This window comes from Anas acuta, chromosome Z (genome assembly GCF_963932015.1).
Source record: "Anas acuta chromosome Z, bAnaAcu1.1, whole genome shotgun sequence".
NCBI classification, from domain to species: domain Eukaryota; kingdom Metazoa; phylum Chordata; class Aves; order Anseriformes; family Anatidae; genus Anas; species Anas acuta.
Window position 1 is genome coordinate 71,950,208 of NC_089017.1, and position 24,098 is coordinate 71,974,305.

At 37.3% G+C, this 24,098-nt stretch overlaps 1 protein-coding gene across 2 annotated transcripts in view; it reads right to left on the bottom strand.

Annotated features, from left to right (window-relative positions):
- EDIL3 (EGF like repeats and discoidin domains 3) overlaps positions 1-24,098 on the bottom strand; it is a 267,842-nt gene that overhangs the window by 42,438 nt on the left and 201,306 nt on the right. For both annotated transcript variants that reach the window (XM_068666882.1, XM_068666881.1), the window contains 3 exons: positions 18,858-19,013; positions 17,566-17,710; positions 11,701-11,885 (listed from right to left, as the gene is read on the bottom strand). In XM_068666882.1, coding sequence (XP_068522983.1) covers positions 11,701-11,885; positions 17,566-17,710; positions 18,858-19,013 — 486 coding nt within the window. The remainder of the gene's footprint in view (positions 1-11,700; positions 11,886-17,565; positions 17,711-18,857; positions 19,014-24,098) is intronic.

Genomic DNA, 24,098 nt, shown 5'->3' on the forward strand with positions numbered 1-24,098 from the left:
CCTAAATGGCTGAAGTGCAATGCTGAAGTGAGATTTATAGGTCTCTGTAAAAATGAGGAACAGATTAAATTTGAATAATTAATTTTAATGTTTTCATTTATTTTCTTGTGCATTAAACTTTAACTTGCTTATATCTTTTAATGCAAGAAATAAAATCTAATTCCCAGAATTCAGTTCTCATTTCAGTCAAAATAAAATGGAAAGGCTCATGAAATGCAGGAGGACTGCAGTGTAAATTGATTAGCCACAATTTCCACCTTCTTTGTGAGCTTCCATAATAGATGACAGACTTTTTTAAATCACAGAGTTAGACGTTGGCTTACATTTTATTCAACATAACAACATTTATTTCCAATAGCTTCATTGTTTTTTTCAAGAATGCTATTACTCCATTTGAAGTTTGACTTGTCAGAAGGTCAGAAATACAACACTGTGGTCCTTCACTATCTATCCTCTTTTGCCCCAGTAGCAGGAGTCATTATTGTTTCAATAGAACTAAAAACAGATAGCATTTTATGACAGCTTCGCAGGAGAGTGGAATGCAGTCAGAAAATTTTTTAAAATATCATGGAAAAGGATTGCACCATCCCCACATACATGTAGTCAGATATACTGTAACTCAGATATGCAAAATACTCAAAAAAAGCATCCTTCATTCCCAAGTGTTTTTTTTTTTATGATGGATATTTTAAATGAAGAATTATCTTAGCATTACAAAAAAAAAAATTTAGCTTATATCTTGCTATAGAGTCAGACTGCCTTAGCATCACAAACTCACATATATTAGAATGGGGAATAAAGCAAATAAATGGAACCATGTTGAAACTCTCCAATAACCCCCAAATAACTCTTAAATTCTCATAAAACAGAGATTTAATTTTTAATATCAAATGACTTTCTAGGACTATGAATTATTGCTATGAACCTTGGAAAACAAGACTTCCAAGCTCCTTTCAAATGAAAACAACCCTGTTTGATGTATTTCAGAACACAAAGCAAATCTTATTCTGGTCTGGCAATTTATATCAATGTACATTTGGAGGAAGTGAAAAGAATAAACAATATGGTGGCAGCTGATGTGAAAAATGGTCAACAACTAATAACTAAACTGGCAGCTGCTTTAAGGCCACTCTGAGGTTTATTTTGAGTGTAACAGTCCTCCCTGTGGAGCTAGATCTGCAGGCAGGAAACAGGCAAATTTGCCCAAAGAACAAAACAAATGCATCATTCATTTGTCAACAGGCACCTCTCTACTGCTGGTAAGGCTATCACTCCCATTAGCTCAGTTGGATTTGGCACATGTTCTCCTGACGTGCCATCCAGCCAGGGATGTAATACTGTGGTGTTCACATTATTTGACTGAGGTTCACCACACTCATTGTACATGTATTAACATGCAACATATACCTATATATGGACAAAAAAAAAAATCATGGTACTTCCATGTCCAGATGTAGAACTTTCATGGGCTGAATGTCAGTGGGAGACATTGAGAACAACAAGGCTTTCTTCTGCGGTGGATTTCTCTGTGGCTCTCAGCTATGCTCTGAAGTGTGCCCACTATACTCTGAAGCCCATTTTGGCTGTAGGAGTGTAGAGGCATCCATGTTTTGCCAATTCATTGTCAATGAGTTTTACAATCTCAATATTGCAATGTAGATAAGCTAGTGATTCAAAACACAAACAAACAAACAACAACAACAAAAATACCTTCTAAAAACTTCTTACTTTCATTCTGTGGCTCCATAAAATGACATCACCTGAAACTGTTTGATACTCTCCAAAAAAGCAAGTCTTAACTACTCCTGCAGCATGACACTGAGGTTCTTAAAAGTTCAGGATGCTCTTTAATACATAGAAGCACGCATAACTGAACCCACAGCACAGCCTTTGAATTCAGTGTAACTGACAAAAACAAATAAGACAAACATCACAAAGTAAAGCCAATAAAAATAAATTCAGATAAAGGAATATGCGGTGAGGGTCTGTTACTCTACTTATAAATACTGCATCAAGCTTTTGTAGCATTTCTGATATTGCCAAATGGGGATCATTAACCATCTGTGGTAAAACCTTTGAAAACATTGTGGTAGTTTTCTTAATACTTCTTAGCTTAAAACAGTATTTGTTTGTTATAATTCTCATTACCTCGTAAAAAAGATGACCCACTAAGATGGGTTTAAATATTGTTACTTTTGTCTTTGGAAAACACAGACCTGTGCTTTTTACAGAGGTGTTTTCCTTTTATGAGCTACATATAGAAATAACTTGTAAAAATATTTTTCTGTTTAATTATATGACAAAGAAAGGCTGCGTTGAAATAGAATTAATATATCTTGTGGTTAATTAAACATGAAGCTTTGAAGAAGATCACTCCAACAACAAAAGCAATTAACACTTGGTTATGTATGGGATATAATTAGGCAGGCAGTTATTGCAATCCACAGGACAAACTTTTAAAGCATGCATTCCTTTAAAATAATACATTTTCTGACTTATTTTAGGGGCAATTGTCGAACAAGAGCACAAGTGCTGTCAACTCAAATACCTTCTCAGCTCTGTCCACATGTCAAAGATGAATTACAGATTAAGAACTATGGCTTCATTCTGAGAAAATTTGCCTTTATTTCTGTCTTTATGCTCATTGAACAACTCTCAACTTCTGTACGTCATTGTATACCCAGACATAGGCTCAGAATCAGCAAGGAACTCCTGTGAGAGCCTGTTCCAACACTTTATATTAAAAGTCTGAAGGTGCTTTTGAACAAGACCCAGGTAATTGAAGAAATGTTTAGCTGCGGTATTTTTGTGTCTACTGTCATTTCCCTTTTAAATTCTCTCTCTCTCTTTCTCACCTCTTCTGCTAAGATTTTTCTCCTCTGTCATGTTTGCTGACAGGGAAACTGCTCTTGCATTACCTGAGGATCAAGCAGGATGGATGTTATTAAGCAGGGTGGAAAGAGGGTCTTGCACAATACATTGCTATATAGACACACCTGAGTTAACACGGAAACTAAAAACAAAAAGCCAAGCTATTAAGTATTATGCTGAAACCAACACTAAACTATCACTGGGGTGTTACTGGGGAAAAACACACAACAAAACCAATGAACAGGGTAAGATTCAGAAACATCAAGAGAAATGTCCATACTCTTATGTGAGGCTTTAACATGCAGAGATATGGCTGTTTCATTTTTCTGCTTACTGCTTGGTAAATGTCAGCCTGGTTAAGCACATTTCCTCCTTCTCTGAAGAAGGCTGCAGGGTAGTCAGTTTCTTTTGAGGTTTACATTAATTTGAGGTTTATTTGTCATTAGAACTTCTTTGTGTTTATGCCTCAATTTCATTATTTACTTAACAAAAGCATATATATGATCTCTGTTCACTATTTGCCAAGCTAGGAACCATCTGTCTTTATCTACATTATGCAGGGAACCAAAAAAGAAAATGAATAGCAGATGTTGAAGAAAAAAGTTCTGAAGTCAACCAAAATCTTGTAATACAGCTTCACAGAGCTGTTAAACTGGCATCAAGACTAAAAGGCTAAGAATGCAAAATTGAGAGGCCAATCCAGTGAAGAGTGCCTTTCCAAGATATATTTTACTTGTAAGATCTTGACAGATATATGAAGAAAATATATAAAAGTGCCTTGCTTAGTCAAAAAATAACATTTGGGAAATATTATACAAACATAAAGGGCTAATAAAAACAGCACAGCCCAGTTAATAAAGCACTGAGCTATTAGAAAACAGAATTAGACCCAGTTCCACGCTGCTCTTTTGTTTTCATCCGGCATCAGCTTTTGTCTTGTCTGTTTTTACAGCAGGTATTTCTTCACTGCTGAAAGATAGTTGACCTTGCCAAGGACAGTTCATTTCTCTCCTTCATCTGTATTTTCCTAGTCATCCTTTTGTCTTGTCTAGACTGAAAGTATGTGTGGGCCGAAACTGTGTCCAATTCTGCATGAGCCTAAAACTAATTCAGATGCAGCCATGAAAACAATGAATGGTTTTATTTGGAAAAAGTGGATTCTATTTTGAAACAAAGCCATGGGAGAAGAAAGGCATGAACAGGGAACATATTTGCAGCCTTTCTTTCTGTACTCCTACCTAGCCAAATTTGTAGCCATTTTCTCATTTTAAGAGAAGGGAAGGAAAGTACAGTTTTGTTGCACAGAGAGAAAACAGTATTTCAAGTCAGTGGAAAGGATAGTAGGTAAAATGAGCAGGAATTTAAAACAATGAAAAACTAACATCTTTCCATAATGCATGCCTTTTTCAGATGGTGCTGCTATTGGCATCAAGCAAGAGCAAAATTTCCACTGTAAATATACAGTAACAAAAGGACTCAGATGCTACGTACATCAAAATTCAGAACAAGGAGGGAGTTTTCGCTTACACTCCCAGATTTTTTAAAGCAAGATCAAAAGCTGTTATTGTAATAGGAAATGGGTCATAATTCAATTTAACTTTCATCTGCAGGGGAGTGATACAGAAAAAAACTACAAGTCGGTAAGGGAACTGACAGTACTCTCCTGCAATGCTTTAAAGCTAGACATGATTCAACTGTTTATGGAAACTTCTCAAGTAATTTTTGTTAGTGATGATGAATTTGTTGTATTTCAAAAATAGGCTCTGGAACAGAGAGTTAACCCCTCATTTTTTACAGAAGACTTAACAGAGAGAGTAGGAAATAATTCTGAATAATTCCTTCTGAACAAAGTAGGACACAGTAATATTTGTGCAATCAACGTTTTTCTCCTATAATATCCTAATTGTAGCTGCTTTACAGTTCAGATGGACTCTTGTACCTGTCTGTGAAGGTGTCAAGCTATGAATTCCAAACACCAGGAAATAATATGCTATGTCCAGTTGTTTCCTATTTACTGGACACCTTGCAACAAAAATCTGCATCTTTCCTGCCCTTCTAATAATCTTCTTCCTTGTATTTTGCCAGTTAGAGTAAAATCTATGACTTTACAAAGGCTCTAGACTTTCATATCTAAATAGTAAAATACAGTGTAAATGAAGCATTGAAAAGCCAAAATAAACTAAGATTTTATGCTGCCTTATTTAATTTAAAGGCTTAAATTCAATTACTACTATAAACATTTCCATAAAATGAATTGCAGAAGAGAGCTTTGCAAAGTCAAAAGCAATTTAGGAAGGGCAATGCTGAAATGCACAATTTAGTAACATTATTAATGGGAATAATGCATTTAACTTGAAATTTAACTTGATTTTGGGGAAAAATTAGGTTAGAGATTGACCTCTAGAATGGACATCAAATATTTGCTGACAGATTACTGTGACTAGGAAATCAAGGAATATCTCTTAATACCATTTCTCCAAGTTATATGTGTTTGTTGCTAGCATTAAAAAAGCATTGGCAGTATAGGGGAAAAAAAAAAAAAAAAGGAAAAAAGAAAAAAAAAGCTTGCTGTTCACCTCTATCTACAGTATCCCAAAAGCAAATAGCGGAGAGCTATTTCTAAAACCAAGTCCGTGGTTTATGAACCAAAAGCAACCTGCTTGGCATTCCAGCCTAGGCATTGCAAAGTATATATTTAACAATACGCAATTTAGTAATGGGTACCCCTCTCTACCTGGTTTTTAAAGAAAAAAAACTCTCTACCTGGTTTTTTAGAACTATTTCTCCACTACCACCTTATTCCATCACTAGCCACTTTTCATAGAGTAATTATATCTATAGTGAGCTCCTGGCAAAGTATGGGAAAGAAAAGATCTATATTAATCCTTTAATCACAGCCTGCCTCGTTATGTTGCTGCATGCTGTGAAGTAACAGACTGAGTGGAGCATCAGTCTGCGAAGCTCTTTGAGGTAAGCATAAAACCAAAAGTGAGTTGCCAAAACTGAATGTCCAAATTAAATATTTCAAGCAGAAAATGAAAACTGCCTTTCGAAGAACAACAAGAAAAGAAGAAGATAACTTTGAATTGAAAAGATAAAACAACCAATATTGACTGTAAATATCTTTCAGCATCCCAATAAAAAGAGTGGTACAAAGCAATGTTTATCTCCGTATGACTTCCCTTTTCCTATCTGAAATCTACAAACTCACTTTTCTGCCTGTAAGAAATTGTAATTAAAAACCAATACCAGCTTTGCTTCTGAAGAACGAGAGACCTTTTGTTGCTGTATATGTAAAGAATATTGGTTCCTCTCCTGATCTGCTTGAGAGGTCTGTGGTTTATTGGAGCGGCAGAGAAAGATTCATCCCCTTCATTTATTATATGTTATAATTAAGCTTACAATTCCCACAGAATACTTCTGTATCTTTCAAAGACCAGTCACAACATACTGCTTAGCACTCCAAGCTTTCTAGAAGTCATGTAATTTCCTCATTAAGTTAATTACTAGATTGGTCTTAAACTAACATTTTATCCTATTCCAATTTGGGGTATTTCAAGTCCTTAATTAAGACACTGAACATTTTTTTTTTTTTTCTTTTTCCAGAGTGTGGGTATGAAAATAAAATACTTAAGCTGGTGGCCAGACAGAAACCATTTACTTGTCTACTTTAACCAGTATTGGTAGAAATACTTGCTTTGTTAATGATACAGTTCAAAAGATAATTGAACTATCCACATAATTTTCTCCTTCTGCATTGTTTTCAGCATATATAAATGTTACAATATAGTGATTTTCTACCCGGCAAGCCTCTGCAGAATTAATTAAAAATAAACAGGCAAGTACAGCAAGACAGAGGAGAAAGAGGCAGGTGCAATAACAGAGTAGCAGTAAATACCACATGAAAGACAGAAAACAACATTCTTTTATTTTGTGATAGAGTGAAAGAACACCACCATGAAAACAAACCAGGCTAATCAATATGAGATAAAAAAGTGTTTTCTTCCCATATTAAAAAAAAGGGAAGGATTCACCCTACGGAAATCTCGGCATCTAAAAAATCATCTAGTTTAAGCTGATAAACAAAAAGTGAGGAACTATTTGGAATACAATTCTGCCTTTCTTTTCAACCAAGAGACTTTGTGATGTAGAAAACATGATAACATATTAAACAGAAAGAACAAGTCAAACTGCAGCACTAAGACAACTATTCTTGAGCGGTGTTGATGAAAAAGTCATGAGAATATTATCTAATAGTGGAGAATCGGCTGCCATGAAAAGCACCCAAGCCAAACATGTTATACTACTAACAATCATCACATTTGAAAAAGAAGTAGGTATATACATGTATATAACAGTTGCTTTGCCAATCTTCACAGTAATCTGTTATCTTTATCAGCATCTGTTTTCTTCCTAATAGTGCTTATCTGATTCCATCACATGCAATCAGTGAGTGAAAATTAGAGTAAGACATTGTTTGTTACTCCACTGTACTATTTAAGGGAAGGATGATTTTCTTAAATCATCAGTGCTCAGTGGTAGTTATATAAAACGATAGTGAATTAACTGTATCAAGTTTATCTCCAATGCACATCAAGTTGGAAAAAAAAATGCAACCTGAAGACATAGGTGAAAGTCAAATTCGCAGTGAGAAAACTGTTTTGAAGTTTCAAGTACGATTGGAAACACAAGGCTATGGCAGTGCTGCTGGTGGTCTGAAGATAATGTGGATATGCAAAGGAACCTCAGCAGGTTTCCCAGATGGGTATCCGTTTCATCCGTTTCATCTTCCTCTGTTGAGATACAGACCTTCAAAAAACCCCCGGCATTTCACTGATTTTAAGTTAAAATACCAAGACCTCTGTGTGCTTAGAAAGAACTAAGATAACATACAAAACAATTTAAGTAAAGGAGATCGTTAAGGGGGAAGAAGAAAACTCCAGCTATTTGGAAACACCAAATGAAATGAGATGCCTCGGCTGCAAGCAATATTGCAGAGGACAGCAGTTCAGAGAAACAGCATCAGAGAAATTACTTGCTGAAGCACCAAGCAAAGGACAAACGGGCAAAGGCATTAAAGCACAAGGCGCTGCTGTCCTCATTAGGCACAGAGTGGGAAATCAATACGGTGACGGATATGGCATCTGCCGGTCTAGCAGAAGTAGGAAATATTTAAAAACACCAAACCTTTAACTAACAGCAAATAGATGAAAGCAGATTTCAGCCTCTCTTGACTTCATAATTCGTAGCTGCAGAAAATTAATAGTAGCTTGGGGATGGATTTTAAGGAAAATATTAATTTTTTTGAATGATAGCCTTGGCTAGGAAAATGAGATACAGCATGGTTGAAAATTTGTTTACAAGAACAGTCACCAAGCATCTGAAAGATAAGGAATCTTTTCAATAATCTTCATAGCCTCAGTGCCCTACTCCAGACATAAGGCAAGAAGCACTTTAATATACCCAGATATCTAAAAAAAACAGGGAGTGTGGTGACTGGCTGGAATTACAGTCCTGGATTGTGTTCAGGAGAAACAGAAGCACTCCCAAAACAGCCTTGTCACATATCACCAAGAAATCCTTGCAAAAGACTGTGAACTTTCTTGCAGTACCTGGCTTGATTTACATTAAGGTTGTACATAATGATAGGAAGCAAACGTTTACTTCTTTTAAATTTCAGCACTAACTCCTTCCCCTCTCCCCTCTTCCCCTGAACCTTTTTTTTTTCCCATTTATTTATTTATTTATTTATTAGATAATTTCTCACCAGTGTCTCCAAAAGGAAAGGAATCCCTAAGGAAGTGCATTCAGGAGCAGAACTGGTTGCTGGAATTAATTACTCCCATTAGGTTTGGTACCCTGCTGAACAGCAGCATTTTTCTGTATCACCACCCTGCACTGATTTCGACTACAACAACTAGAGAGACAAAAAGAGGCAGATTACCAATGTCAGTGAAGGGTCCTACCCTATGAATTAGGCCAGGTAACTGACACATGGCTTTTGCAGTAGCATCTTTACAGGAACAGCGTCTCCCTTGAAGCAAGCACTTTGGGGAATTCACACCCATAGGATCAGGCAATCACCTACGCTCAAACTGGCCTTCAAGTCCAACCACCAACCTGACCTACCAAGTCCCATCACTAAACCATGTCTCCTAGTGCCCAGATTATGACTGAGATGGAAAATGACAATTCGGTCATCTTGTCACACTCACATATCCCCCACATCATAGAAAACTGTTTTCTTCTACTAATGGTAGTGTTTGATGTAAACAAGTGTTGTGCAGGGAACCTGTAGCTCATCAGGTAAGTAGAGCTTAGTTCACAACATGTTTCCAACAACTGAAGCACTGATAAAGTAATATTCTTAAAGAAGAAAATGCACTGCCTCTGTGATGAGTCACATAGCTGCCTCTGGAGCTAAATTATGGATGTAGCGATCCCAAACACTTCAAGAAAAAGAACTTACTTATTAGTGGCTGCATTTTAAAATAAACAGAAGAGTCAGAATTTCCCTTTTTGAAGGAGAGAAAACAAACAGAGTAAAACAACCCCAGCCCATGATAGAGAATTTATCTCCAGGGTTCATCCAAAAGTGCTGTGAACTGCCCATAAGTAGCAAGTAGCATTTATGCACATGATGCAATCACCTCTCAGCAACCATTATCACAGCAGGCTCCCTGATGTGTATGTCAGCACACAAGCTTTTAAGAAGAGGAACAGTTGATAACAATGGCGTTCAGGCAAGGTTCTCCCAAAATAACTACCAGTTGGAACAAAGCTGTTCGAGTCATCCGCATAACACATATTACAACAATAATTTTTAAAGGCATTCAGTAGGCTTTTACCCAATTTTATAGGCTTTCTAGTGAAAATTATAAAAGATAAACCAAATAAGGCATGCAGAGAAAATTCAAAAGGCATGTAAAGCTAACACTGTGAAATAACACATTGGTAGGACAGCCACTTAAGTGATATCCAGAAATCTGTGCCTTACTTTATGCCTGTTTTAGGATACCATGGAATTGCTGTTGGGTTAATTCCTTGCAATATGTAATTGCTGAGTGAAAAGGGCATACAGATAAGTTTGCTTTCACATATTTTTTCTTACAAATGTGTTTTGACTAAATTCCGTGAAAGCAGCATGATGATAAAATTGCAGTCAGTGCATTAAAAGGTTACAGTATTATGCATTTTAAAGAAAAAAAGAAAGAACTACCAGCAAACAAAACAACAACAGACAAATTTAAATGTCACGCTTGTTTTTCTTACAGAACTATTACCCAGTCTTGAAGAATATGAGTCCATCTTTACTCATGGACTGAATTAATAAAAATCAGCTAATAGTGTAAGTTAATGGCTAGATTAGACACTGAAAAAACAAGTGATTTTAATACCTTCTGTTTTTTTCAAACAAGAAATATTATCATACTCTTAAAACAAACAAACAAACAAACAAAACAAAAAAAACATAAATACTGCTTGACAAATTTTTGACCAGATTAAAAAATATGCCTTATAAAGGACTTATAGAGACCTAACAAGTGGTCACAGGGGTCCAGGTTAAATTTATAGGTTCAGGCAGGTTCAACTATGGCAAGGCTTAGAACAGAACAGAAAATTTTAGAATATGAGAGTTAACTCTGCAGCTCCCTGCCATCTGTAGTTAATTAAAAATCCACTGTCACCCACAGGAGGAATAATGCACCACAGGGTATTTCTGCAGAGCCTCTGCACAATCTTGGTTTCTTGGCATCATTGACGGGGCTAAAACTGGCTGCAATAAAACAGCCTCTCTTTTACTTGCAGAAACACTTTCATCTGCTTCTCCACCGTAAAATACAGCAATAAAATCTTCCCCCTCTCCAGAAGTTGCTAACTGCTGTTTCAACAAGCTGCTCTAAAAAACTTTCAGCAAATCCCAAGATCTGCAGTTATTCAAATGTTAAATAGACAAGGCAACTGATACTTCCGTGCTATACGTGTGTAAACTTGGGGAAAAGACAGTAATCATATTGCTAAATTGCTTAGCAACTGTAGGTAAAAAAGCTAATATGTCATAATTTATATGTGGAAAGATTGTAGGGGGTTAGTACCACATGTCTAGCGCTATTGAGGCTTCCTGCTGAGAACTCTACTGCAAACTGGCAGCTGATTCAAAACACTGCTATTTTCAACAGTTCAAAAAATGTAAATGTGTCAGCAACTGGTCAAATAGGCTTCCATATGGTGATTTATTGCAATCTTACACATTAGCCTACTACTGACTTGTATAAATCACGCTCAGGCTGAAAACATCGCCTGCGTGCATCTTTATAATGAATTCATATGCTGAATCAATCTCAGTAGCGTCAGACTTGTCTCGAACTTTTGAGCATTCTCATTTAGACAAAGATAATTTCTATGGACCAAGTTTCTTCATGTGCACAAATCTCAGGTAAATATGCTTTTCCAGGGAGCTTTGGAAGGACAGAAGCAGGAAGAAAACCTCTCTCAACAGTAGAGAAGCCAGTGAAACAGATCTGCAAACACTGTTTGTGTTAATTTACAAAGGAATATTCCTGGTTGCTGGAAACCTTGCAACATTTGGCTAGCTCTGTATGCTGCACAATCTGACCTGCAATGGAGCAGTGCAACTAAGGTACCAAAAACATGAAGATCTGTGCAGCCTTTCATAGCTTCATCATCTGCACGTGGCATGGTCAGGATGGTTATAGTCAGGATGGTTATACTCACAATGAGGAGCAAAAAATAATCCCAAACCAGTATATCTTCCCCATACTGGCACCACAAAGAATAATGCCTGTGAAATTTTATGTGAAAGTTTACCTGCAGCCACTGGGACTGGTCATTGTGTCCAGAGGTCCAGGCATTGACTTTGCCTTGCTTGTCCAGCCGAGCTTTCCTGGGCTCCCAAGCAAACATGTCCATGTTGAGTGTCCGGAAAACACTGGAGGCAGAAATTTGATAGTCCTGTATATGTCCCGACTTCATCCCTAGGGGTTCAGAGCAACCTGGAACAGCAAATAAGATCTGTGACACTACCTACTTATCTCTGTAAGTGGTTTAGTTTTTTCCCTTATGGAAAAGAAAACTGGCAATTCTCAAAGAAAGGGCTTTAATCAAGAGTATTGTTGGGGGAAGCTGCAAACAAACACATGAAAAATAGCCAATTCAAGGCACTTTATTTCAACACTACCTTGGAAGAATTGAAAACAAGATAGAGAATTCAAAGTATTTTATGCTCACATAAATTTATGAAGGGAAACAAACAGAAAAAATTACTTCTGTCTCTTATCTTGGTTTTCTTTTCCTGTCCAGTAGCTTGATATTGTTTCCCCTATTCAGTTCATTTTTATCATGTTTATATGCCTTGCCACAAAACCCATGCCCCTGTGTACTGAGGAAACATTATTTTTTCTTAATGCCATTACTGAAGTATAATGTTAACAAGCACTGAGCCCTTCTACACTTTCCAATTACTAGATACCCAGACAAAAAAGCGTCCACACACGCTGGGAGAATGGAAGACTACAGAATAATGTCTGCAAGGGAGGGAGAATATTAGTAGATAATTTTGTAGGAGAAATAGAGTTGTAGGTTTATTTGTTCAAACCAGGTGGATGTCCCACATAACTGAGTTATTTTGACTGCCGCTAAAGATGGATCTTGGGCTTCTTTCTCTCTTTTGGGTGTCCATGAAACAACAGAGCAAAAACAAATAGAAACAACATCAATATAATAAGTGACTCTGTGTTACTCTGCCCTGCTACAGTACAGTGAGAATATACAAAGCACATCTAGATCCAGAAGAGAGAAGAGGGAAGCTGACAACAGGCAAGACAACTGTGGATGGTAGCACTGTAACAACATTACTGGAAGTGAGGGAGGGAAGTGAGTTGCCTGGTTTTAAGGTTGAAAAGCAAAGAAAAGTGCTCCAAGTGGGGGATGAAAAGTGCTCAGGAAGAGTGGACATATGGCTGCATGGAGCAATGATTGATGGATGGATATTTGTGGGAACACAAACAGAGGGAGCTTTCTTAATTTTTTCCTCAAGCTATCAAAAATCTGCCTGTGTGCAGTTGTGCCAAAGTTGTCACTACATAAATTCGGTTATCCTACTCAGATCTGTGACTGACTTATCTCAGTTAACCTGCAAATAATATTTTAATTTAACTGAATGGGCCAGAATGTGCCCAGGACTAACTGTGGGTGACAAGACCTTGACTTTGTAAGACAGAAGTTTTCCACCTGATATTTGGACCCCAAGCCACTGAGCTGGTTCCTTACAGGTAATCATTTGCTAAGTCACCAGCTGTGTCTCTTAAAGCACGCTGGTAAATTGTGAAGACTTTCCCGTGGTTATATGACCCGTCTCAGCTGGTGTCTCCTGATAAAATCAGAGCAGTGTGACCACTGAAAAAAAAAAAACAAAAACAAAAACAAAACAAAAAAAAACACTCAAAACTATCATATTGTTTTTCACTCTCACTTTATTTGAGCAAGATATCAAAGCTGGCTCTCTTAAAAGTTCATTTTCTCCACAGTATTCTCACCCTCATTTAAAAGACCTGAATCTTGTTTGGTTTCTTTGATATTTCTAGCAAAGACCTTTTGGTCAGATTCTACTTTCTGTTTCTGCAGTTAGTTTAACCACAGAATCAGGTGGAATTATTGGGGATTCAAATAAAGGAAGGTAAGTCTAGACCCCCTGGGGGGTTCAAACAGCAGGAACAAATTAGCAAAGACAGGTAATAACAACATGCTCTTTAATGTAGTAACAACCGTATTTAAACTTTGAAATACTGTCATGTATCATATTCAATTAAAAATAAACAGAGCTAACTTGGGGGTAAGGGGGTGGGGTGGGGGAACAAACAACAACAAACCTTTTCAGAACTGATTCTCAGTTCAAAAATGGAAAATGTGAAGCCTTGCCTGTTGAGGGAACTATCTACTTAAAAACAACAAAACAATTTTCCTGGGAGTAGGAGGCAGCAATTGATAGTGTAAATAAGAGAGACTCATCTGTTGCTTTAGAGAAGGATTTTGCTTATTATTCAACTCTGAAGTATCACTCCAAGATCACAAGGGCTGTCAGCAAGAATGTTTCATCCAAGGAATCTGAAGGAGGCTCTGACACAAAAACATGGGTTGTCAAAACTGTTTTTCAGTGCTGGTCCAATCCATAAAAACAGTTCTATCTTCTTCGAGTATTATTGATTTAGGAAACAACAGATGTGTCTGCTTGTGTGTCTGTGCATGTGTGCATGAATTAATGGCATTTCACACCTGCCTTCCTTCTAATCTGTCCCAAATGAAAAACAAAAGAGGAGTAAGATGGAGTAAGATGGATGTTGCAGATAAGTGGAGAAAGTGAGAAGAACAAGGAAAACTGAAAGATAAACTTGATGTACATGGGTTGCAGAACAGCAGCAGATCACATATGGTCTCTTGCCATGGCACCCTGCATGGAGTATGAGCACTGGTTTTTGTTTTTATTTTTTGAGAGGTGAGCTTTTATTGAGAGCACAAACAACAGAATCATCAAACTGCTGCAAAATTTTGTGTCTGTAGATAGGCATCTGCCACAGAAGTGTATTTGTAATAATGCTCACAACTCCTTGAGACATCTCCACTGTACTGCATGTTCTTTCAATTTGCTTCATATTGTTCCTTTGAAAGGATTAAACCTCCTCTTCCTTTTCTACAACCTGTTAAAATCAATGAGAGCTGATGTAGACACACTTGTGGCTAAGCTCAGAGGAGCATCTTAGGACAAAACGTTTCAGATACTTTGAATATCACCACCTGTGATAATTGTTAACTGGTAACTGTGTATGTTTAAACCCATCTTGGTATAAGTTTGGAGACATCATATTTGGCCTACCCCAATGAAAAAGGAGCAGTGAACTAATGAGGAACCTAAACCCTGGGAAAGTGTGGATTAGGGTCTGAAAATTGAAAGGATCCATATGGAGATTATTCTCTGTTGTCTTTTCTGATGGCATAATATTTTAGTCTTCTGAGTCCTGTATGTTGCTGTTATACTGAACTTCTTTCAAAAAAGCTCAACATTCCAACAGAAATATTAAATGTCTGACATAGCAGAGGCAAAACTGCAAATGCTTCTGCATGTGAAGGTCTACACACATCTTATCTTAGATGAGAATTCGTGAAGAACTGGCAAAATCTGTGTTTAAAATGTTAACACTGTGGTATTTTTTATTTTATGAAAATCAAGACATTAAAACAAAAATCTTACTATTAATGAAAATAGGATTCTTCTCCAGAGTAGATACTACTGAACATGAAAAAGGGGAGAGGAATCTAATATTAAATGTAAATATTAAAAAGGCTCCCTGTGTGAAAGTGCTTTTAGACATTGTTAGCTTGGAGAAATATTTACCAGAAAACAAACTACCAAAAGAAAAAAATTACCTGCTTGGAAGATGCTATGTGCAAGTGTCCCCTGCTTAGTGCTGGGGACTAACTTTCCTCTGCAAGATGTGACAAACTCAGAACATTAGGAATTTATTGAAATCACCCACGGCCACCAAAGCACACCAGCATCAACAGCAGACCACCTGCAAGAAGGCAGTGTCTACCATATGCAGATGTTTGAGTGTGTGAGTGAATTGCGTAAGTGAGTGACTACATTGTGTGAAATTATCTGCTGTTGAAAGTTTGATGCTAATCCTAATAACAGCTGAATGAATAAAGGCATTCTAATGAACAGTAGCTGTGATCTGTGTCTCCCCATAAATGAATACCCTGTGGTAGAAAGGGAACTTGCAACACAGAAATGTGCAAAACACAGGCAAGGCAGAAACTTAAGACCATGCAAATTAACGCCTGATTTACTGATGGCCAACTACACAAGCACTGATCATGATTTTCAATGAGATCTGACTACGAGTTCTTTCAAGTAAAGGGATTTATTAATCTACAGCAGATCATACTGAACATTTTGATGAAATTTGTACTAAGAAAGGATTAACTTTTTGGATGATCTGGTGCTGCAACATAGTCTCAGCCCTTTTTGGTAGTGACTCCCTTTGAAGCACCAGCACTTGTCAAAGAAGCCAGACATCTCAACATGTTTTTCTGCCTAAGAAAGACAGACCACCTGGAATTACAGTGTATTAGTCTGCCGTTATATATAATTATACTCCTCTTTCATTAAGATTGAAATGCTTCTGTTGAGGCTTGGCTGCCCAGGGTTCTAAGAAATGACAACCTTGAAACTGTTAGGAGACCACTGAAATTAATTCACTTCAGTAGCTTTCACAGTTCTTTGAGCAAAACAATTCCTGGTCATTCTGGCAAGGACTTACTCTAAATTGCAGTTCCAGAAATGGAAGACGTAAAAAAAATCTAATAGACTAAAGCAGCTAGACAGAATTTTCTATTTACTCTCAAACCTATCTATATTGGAAAAGGGCTACACTGAGATTAATGCATTAACTTTTCATTTCTGAATCTGGTTTTGATGCCACTAGAGGACTGAGGATTATTTAACTCCAGCTGTTTTGATATATCATTCGTGAATGGGATGACTATTGTTTGTACAGTAAGCAGCAGCCACATAAAAATCTTTCTTAAATGAATTCAGTGGTGCGCTCCCACTGGTAAAAGGTTGATCTCTTGAAAAAGATAAAAAATTTACATGCTTTACTGAATTTGTAAGGGAACACGGTTCTTGCAGAGAGTGGCTAGAGGTCAGGCTTTACATTTTTGAGCTATAACTTCTGCTACTACAAACCTTAAGAGGGTTTATATTGGTTCCACTTGTTCATTTACTTTTTTTGCTACATGATACAATCCCTGCTTCTGCTGGAAACCCACAGAACAAATCTAAACTGAAATCTTGTCCAAAGCAGACCAGCAAAATAGTTCTGCCTCCAGCATGAGTGATCTTCAAAGGCAGCCAAAGAAGTCTGGTACCTCTGAGGATGTCATACACAGACCAGTGTGGTCACCCAGTCCTCATGAGAAATGACTCAGGTCAGCTTTGGTGCCAGGAAGATTTACAATGCGATACTGCGTAGCTGCCACATTACTCTACCCCTGTTACTGCCCTACGGCAATACACTTCTGTCACTCATATTATTTAGATAAGTATTTTTGCTGATGTAACTTACATAAAAAGAGGCAAATTTCTGCCAGGATAAACTCAGGCCTGCCAACTGCATTTCACCAGGTGGTGAAACCACTTTGAGGTGTTTTAGGCCACAGGCACAAAAATGCAGTGCTTGCTTAAGCAGCACTACAGCAGTAGTATCTAAGTAGTATACTATTCCAGTATCTAAAGGGAGCTACGGGAAGGCTGGGGAGGGACTCATTGTCAGGGATTGTAGGGATAGGAGAAGGGGTAATGGCTTTAAACTAAAAAAGGGGAGATTTAGATTCTGTTAGGAAGAAATTCTTCACTCAGAGGGCGGTGAGGCCCAGGCCAGGCTGCCCAGAGGAGCTGTGGCTGCCCCATCAATGGCAGTGCCCAAGGCCAGGCTGGATGGTGCTGGGGGCAGCCTTGCCTGGTGGGAGGTGTCCCTACCCATGGCAGGGGGTGGCACTGGGTGGGCTTTAACGTCCCAAACTACTCTATGGTTCTATGATTTTATGGTTGTGTGATTATTTGATTTCATGATTGTATTTAACGCTTCAGAGACACAGTGATTGCAGAAAACCCACCTGATAACTCACAGCCCAGAAGTTCCATCCTCAACGTGCAATGTCTTCTGCAAACCTGAGGATACAGCCGGACATACTGTGACTTTATTGGTGGTGTGAAGGAGTTAGCGTACGGGGTGTTGTTGTCCACGTTTCCACGGAACACCTATGGCAAAGTGACATCTTAATAAAACATGCCAGAAGCACTACTGGAGGTGCAGTTGATTACCCTGCCTCAAAAATACCTGCTTTTTTCTTCTCACCTGTTCTCAATGTTTCTCTGCAAGTATTTTGCATGTTGAGGTTGTTCTATCTCCTCCAGTGCCCAATATAGAAGCTTTTAAGCAAAACCTAAAATAAAGCCCTTGTCTTGCACCAGTGTGCATTTGCCACCTGTGCTGTGGGCCTTTATCTTGTCACTCCTAGGAACTCGATCTACTAACGCACTAAATTACATCTTCTTTTCTAATTAGTGCATTAAATGGCCCCTATTCAATTTAGCCTTCAATTATTTGCACTGATTGACATTTACTCTTCCCCTCTACTTCAAGAACCTGCTCTAGCTCCCACTGCAGTGTACTATAACTATATAAAATATATAAGTATACCATAACTATAATTGATCTCAGCGGTAGCTGAATTAAACCTATAAGCATTTCCCTATTTACTCCTCATTCTAACTAGATATGCTTTGTATGTGTTTTGCTTTCTTCCCTCACTACACACCTTTCACCCAGCAGTTTAATTTCCTGCCTGAATAAGAAAAAAACATGTCCAACCCTGCAAGGTGCCTTTGTTCTATCTTAACCTATACAGCAAAAGGATTTTTGCTGCTTTGTATGCAGAAGTCAGTACAAAAAATAAATGGTAACTATAAAGTGTGAATGCGTACTTCTCACTGGATGATACTGTTTGTGCAGCACAGAGATTAGCATTGATGAATGGGTTCCATGCTTTTAAGGGTTAATGGTAATCTGCCAATGTAATAAAACTAAATTGAAAACAGAGTAATGAGTAATTACTGGTAAACTAATTAAAATGAAAATCAGTTAAGTGTAATAAACAGGATTTTGTTAGCCTTGGGACAAAATATTTATAAAACCATCAATTAAAGAATAAGAAATTCTTAGAAGAAAGAAAGTCAAAATTTCTGGATTTCTAAAACAGAAAATAACAACTAGGCAACCTATATCAAGCTGTCAAGTAATTAAGCTTATTTACTAGAGATACCTCATATGTCTGAAGGCAGCTAAAACATGAGACATAGACACACAGTCATACTCAGTAAGTCATACACAGATGACTTAACTTACCATATCCTCATTTGTGCCTTTTACTTTGTACATTGTCCACGACTTCCCATCATTACTATATGCAATTTTGTAAGATTTTACATATTCTGGACTTCCAATTCTCTTGGCACCCTGGGTTATAACTCCAGTGACTCGCATCTTCTTCTGCAGGTTTATCTGAAATGACAGGGCAACAGTATCACTAACCATCTGAGGGACATAATTTTGATCCTAGATTATTTTGGTTCCTTTTTTTTTTTTTTTTTTTTTTAAATTAAAGAAATGAAAAAACATAGCTGTATCATTTAAATCACTATCTTCATACTTGTGTTAATTACTGTTATCTTTCATTCATCATACACGTACACAGACAAACAAATAAAATAAAAAAGCATGTGCTACGCTTATATTGTTACGTGCACTCACTCACACATTACTACATAAGGGATACTGCTGCTATAGTACTGGGACATGGCATTTTACTTGTACTACTAGGTATTTCCTTCCTAAAGAAGAAATACAACAGTGTTTTAGTTTACTGAAGGCTGAATCTTCCGTTCTTTTAGGCACCAATATACAAACCCTAAGTAAGAGCCTGAGTTAACCTCAAATTAACATTTTTTTTTATGAAAGTAAAAATGCATGGATGTTCTCTAAAGCAAACAAGTAGACTTTTCTTTGATTCTCGCTGAAAATTCATTTATATAAGATAATGGATGAAATGCTAATCCCAAGGAAGTCAATGACAAATTATCAATGGCTATCAAGAGATATGAACATTCCTTATCCCTGCTCCCCAGCTAGCAGGGCTGACACCGTGACCTCCTTACTATTTGGAATGGCAGCCCCAGTGCAGGAATATCATGAGCTGGAGATGGATCAGGTATCTGCTGATGAGACACTTCAATCCCTTTTTTCTTTATGGTGTGGTCTCAAGATTCTGTCTCACTTGGAAATGTAATCTAGTATCTATTAAGAAGGTAACGTGATCAAACATCACTGTTAAAGCATCTTATTACATATAAAATGGGAAAGTGAGGAAAGACAGCATTTTACTGCTGTGCTTTTGAGGTACTCTAGCTGTTTCTCTGTTATTTGTCTGAAATAGTTGGGCTTTTGATATTTTTGTTCTTGAGGAAAAAAGAAATGCCAATGTAGCTTTATCACATTCTCACCATAAGTAATGAATAAACACTCCTACACTTTAAAGATAACAATGGTTGTTTTATCAGTTTAGACCTGGGAGAGTAGAAGCTGCCTATACAAGTTCACATTTTTACAGGCTCTTTCTAATACATACCAGGAAAACTCAGAAATATTTTCAGTTGCAATGGAGAGAATGGACTCATATCAGGAATTTAAACAGGTGGTGAGATTAGAAGAGATTCAGAGAAGAGATTCAGTTTTGGAAAACTTTTCTTCCACATTCTCTGTTTCCAAGAGGGGAAAAAAAATGTGCACACCCCAAAGAGACAAACGAACAAAACAAAACAACAACAACAAACAAACAAAATGAGGAAACAAACAAACAAAAACACCACACAGATCTTTGTAAGAGGACAGGTTCAGAGACTACTATCAGCTCCCCTAATACCATTTCAAAATGTAGACACAGAATAATAAATGGACAAACACCAAGGTTTCTCAAAGACTCTTCTGCATATTTCACTCTGTATATGGAATTTAAAATTATTTATAAACAGGCAACATAGACAAATTTGTCATATATTTACTATATTTATAATAGTAAAGAAGATACAATTTCCAAAAACAAATTGGAAAGTACAGTCAAACATAACACAGTCATTGACAATTTGCTTTTTAGATATGCAGTCAAGAAATGTCTTCAAATTTCACTGTTTGGGAAAAGGAAGACACCATGGGAGATACCCCAATACCAAATAATTTTTCTTTGATCTATCTATGCATGTATCTAATGTTCTTTCAGGTTCGCTCTCAATTTTTATTTTTATTTTTCCCAGATAATGATCTAACAAAGGTTTTTGATTGATTGATTGTTTGTTTGTTTGTTTGTTTGTTTGTTTGTTTTGGATGAGAATGTATATAGAAGATATTTTTTCTGGTTGCTTGGAAAGAATAAGTTCTGATGAAACCATGGCTTTAGCCACTGTATAGTCTATTACCACACTGGCTCCTCCATGCCTCAGCCTCCAACTCTAATGTACAACAAATTAACCACTGCACCTCAAGAGGCTTTCTTCCTTTTAGAAGCTTTCTCAGTCAGGAATTGTACTCTGAATCATAAACTGAGCTCCGGATTTAAACAGCATTGAGCTTGAAATAACTTAGGAAAGAAAAACAGGACACTGTGTTTTGCAATTAGATCTATAAATTTTGTCAATGTTTGCAGGAAAATCCCGGTGAAGGAAGAAGAAAAACACTTTCAAATCCCTACAGCTTTCTTGCATAGAAAACTGTCATGGGGCTAACTTCATGCCTGTGGTAACTCCTTTCAGTGTATATGGATACACCAGGAATTAATTGGCCCTTTGTGTCTGGGTTCCTTTATGTGTTTTAAATTTCTCAAGTCAGAGCCTAGCAAAACACAAACTATTAGAACTGTGCAATGACTATAATGAAGCTGGTGCTGAAATCTTTCTTACTTAATGTACTTCAGCAGGAAGCACAGTTTCTTCCCAATGTGAAATGTGAACTAGCTCTTGTAGCACTAAAAGCATTTTCAAATGCATTTTTCTGTGGCAATTGTTAAGAAAAACAGCTCGGGATGCTCTGCTTTATGGATCCAACAGAAATACAGATTTAGGATAGGAAGTTATATATTCTAATTATATGGGTGACTTTTAAAACAAAGAAGTGAAAATCAGCACAGTAAGAACAAGAGTTCTTATTGTTTATTGTTCTTATTGTAAAATGTGTATTTTTATAAAAGGCTACAGCTTATTTGTTTATAAAAGACCCCTTGTCATCACCTAGAGCAAACAGGAAAATCAAGGATGATAGAAGATCCACGGTACTTTGAGGGGCTTGTCCCAGTAATTTAGGTACTAGTGTAGGACAATCACTTTGGAAGAAGAATATACTTGCAAGAAGTTTGAGGAAAAAGATGAAAAGCCTGATTGGTTCTCCTAGCCTGGCTTACATCTAAGGTTACACCGAGAGTACCAGATTCAGGCTTGGCAGGCAGCCCACGTGCATGGTGTTGCAGTTGGCCCCGGGGAACAGCAACTGACACAGCATCTCACTCACCCAGCACACTTTGGGGACTGCAGCTGCAACGTGCACATGCAGAGAGATCTTAGTAAAGGATGCCTGCTGCCATACTTCCTGACGGCACACGGCATTTGATGAAACTTGAGCAAGGTGCCACTTAACACCCACAATTAAAGAATCAGACTCTAACAGGTTTTGCATTTCAATGCAAAAGTTTCCTGCTGCTAGAGGAAATGATGAGCACTAAATCATGCGGGTAAAACTGGCTGTAAGAGAAAGCCCATAGTCTGATTTCAGCCCATCCAAATCTGATTCTACAAGAAAGAGGCACTGTCTGTACAATAGATGGTGCAAATTCACTATGCTGTTATGGCAAGTTAGTTAAAAACTCAGCAACTGCACAGGCTTGGCAGCCAACTCAATTTAACAGCCCTCAGGGATAAAATCTAGCACCTCATATTCAGTGCTGTACGCATTGCTGAAGGCTGAACGTGTGTACTGCCAGTTGCCTGGTGCCTCCTAAACTGCACCATATAGACAAAACTAAGTAAAAAGAAAATCACTCAGGGAATGTTCCCTTGAGTGTGGCACATGCCCCAGAGCTGGGGAACAAAATGCACCCTATCAGTTAAAAAAATTCCCAGCAACCCTTGAAATTTCATTTAATCTTGTTCCTTTAACCACCACAATCACCCCAGCTCCATGATTAGACCACTTTTCTCATTGCAGTAGTTTACAGAGCCGTGGCCTTTTTGTGCAGGAGGGGAAACAGTGACTTGCTATGTCTCCTGCTCTTGGCACTGATTCTGTAGCAGTAATTACCTATTAAACAATTTTCATGGGTGCACTAATGTCTTTGACTGCAATGACTCACACTAATCAGTTTTGGGATGCTAAATCATTCAAATATCTACACAGATGAAGACGTAGGCAATCAAAATTAAACTGGAATTTAACTTCAAAAAATATGTATCATACAGGAAAAACAAATGAAAAACCATATTTTTTCCCCAGGAGACTGTGTCAAAGTGAACAAGGCAAATTTACAAGTTTCTACAGATTGCACAAAGCAAAAACAGTGCAAAGACAATTACTTCAAAGACATTTATTTTCAAAGACGATTCAGAGCCAATCCTATGATCTGCATGTTGCTTTTTCAGCTACACTTTTAGGTGTGAGAAAATGGAGGACCATAAAACTGGAGATAACTACAACATGTTTTTTTTTCCCATAAAAACAAGAAACCATTCAATAAACAGTCCAAAGAGCTCCACAAAATAAACAACTTCCCAGCATGCTTAACAAACCTTAGAACTGCAGGAAGAAAAAAAAAAGTCACATTCATAATATATCAATGTAACAGAACAGGAGAAATTTGGGACACCATCAATGTAAGTTCATATTCCTCTGCAATCTGTGATCAAATATTAGCATATTCAGTGTGCAGAAACTATGTACTTGACAAAAAAAGAAGACATAAAAAAAATAAAAATCAGTTGCATCTGTCTCATCTACATTGTTACATGGAGTAGTGGAGGAGAGAGATGAGAAGATGAAGTGACTTTAGGAAGACACCATATGTGATGCTCCTGGCCAGAATACATAACTATAATCCTCTCATTTGTTACTGCACTGTTAGCAATAACACCACTAAAATTTAGCACAGAACAGGTTTGCCTGAAGTATACCTTAACAACAAGCTTCCAAGATATACCCAGTTTAAAGCTTTCATGAAGCACTGGGTCTTTGAAGCTTTAAATGCAGCTTTTCATGAGGCTTCGTTCAGAACAGAAATGCAATTTACAAAGAACTGTGATGTTTACCTAGTTCAGTTATGAGATACAATAGCATTACTATAAATAATTCTCCATCCTTTCAAAGCATATATTTTTTCAGTAACCTTCACTACTGTTGATGTAAAAATAGGGTTGATCAGGACTATACCAGCATACAAAGATTTACTATAGCAATGCTTCCCTGATGATTTCATCAGATTTTGAAAGATTTAAATTTGATTTTTTTTAAGTCATGATTCTGATAAAACTATATAGAAAGCTCCCACAGAAGCAT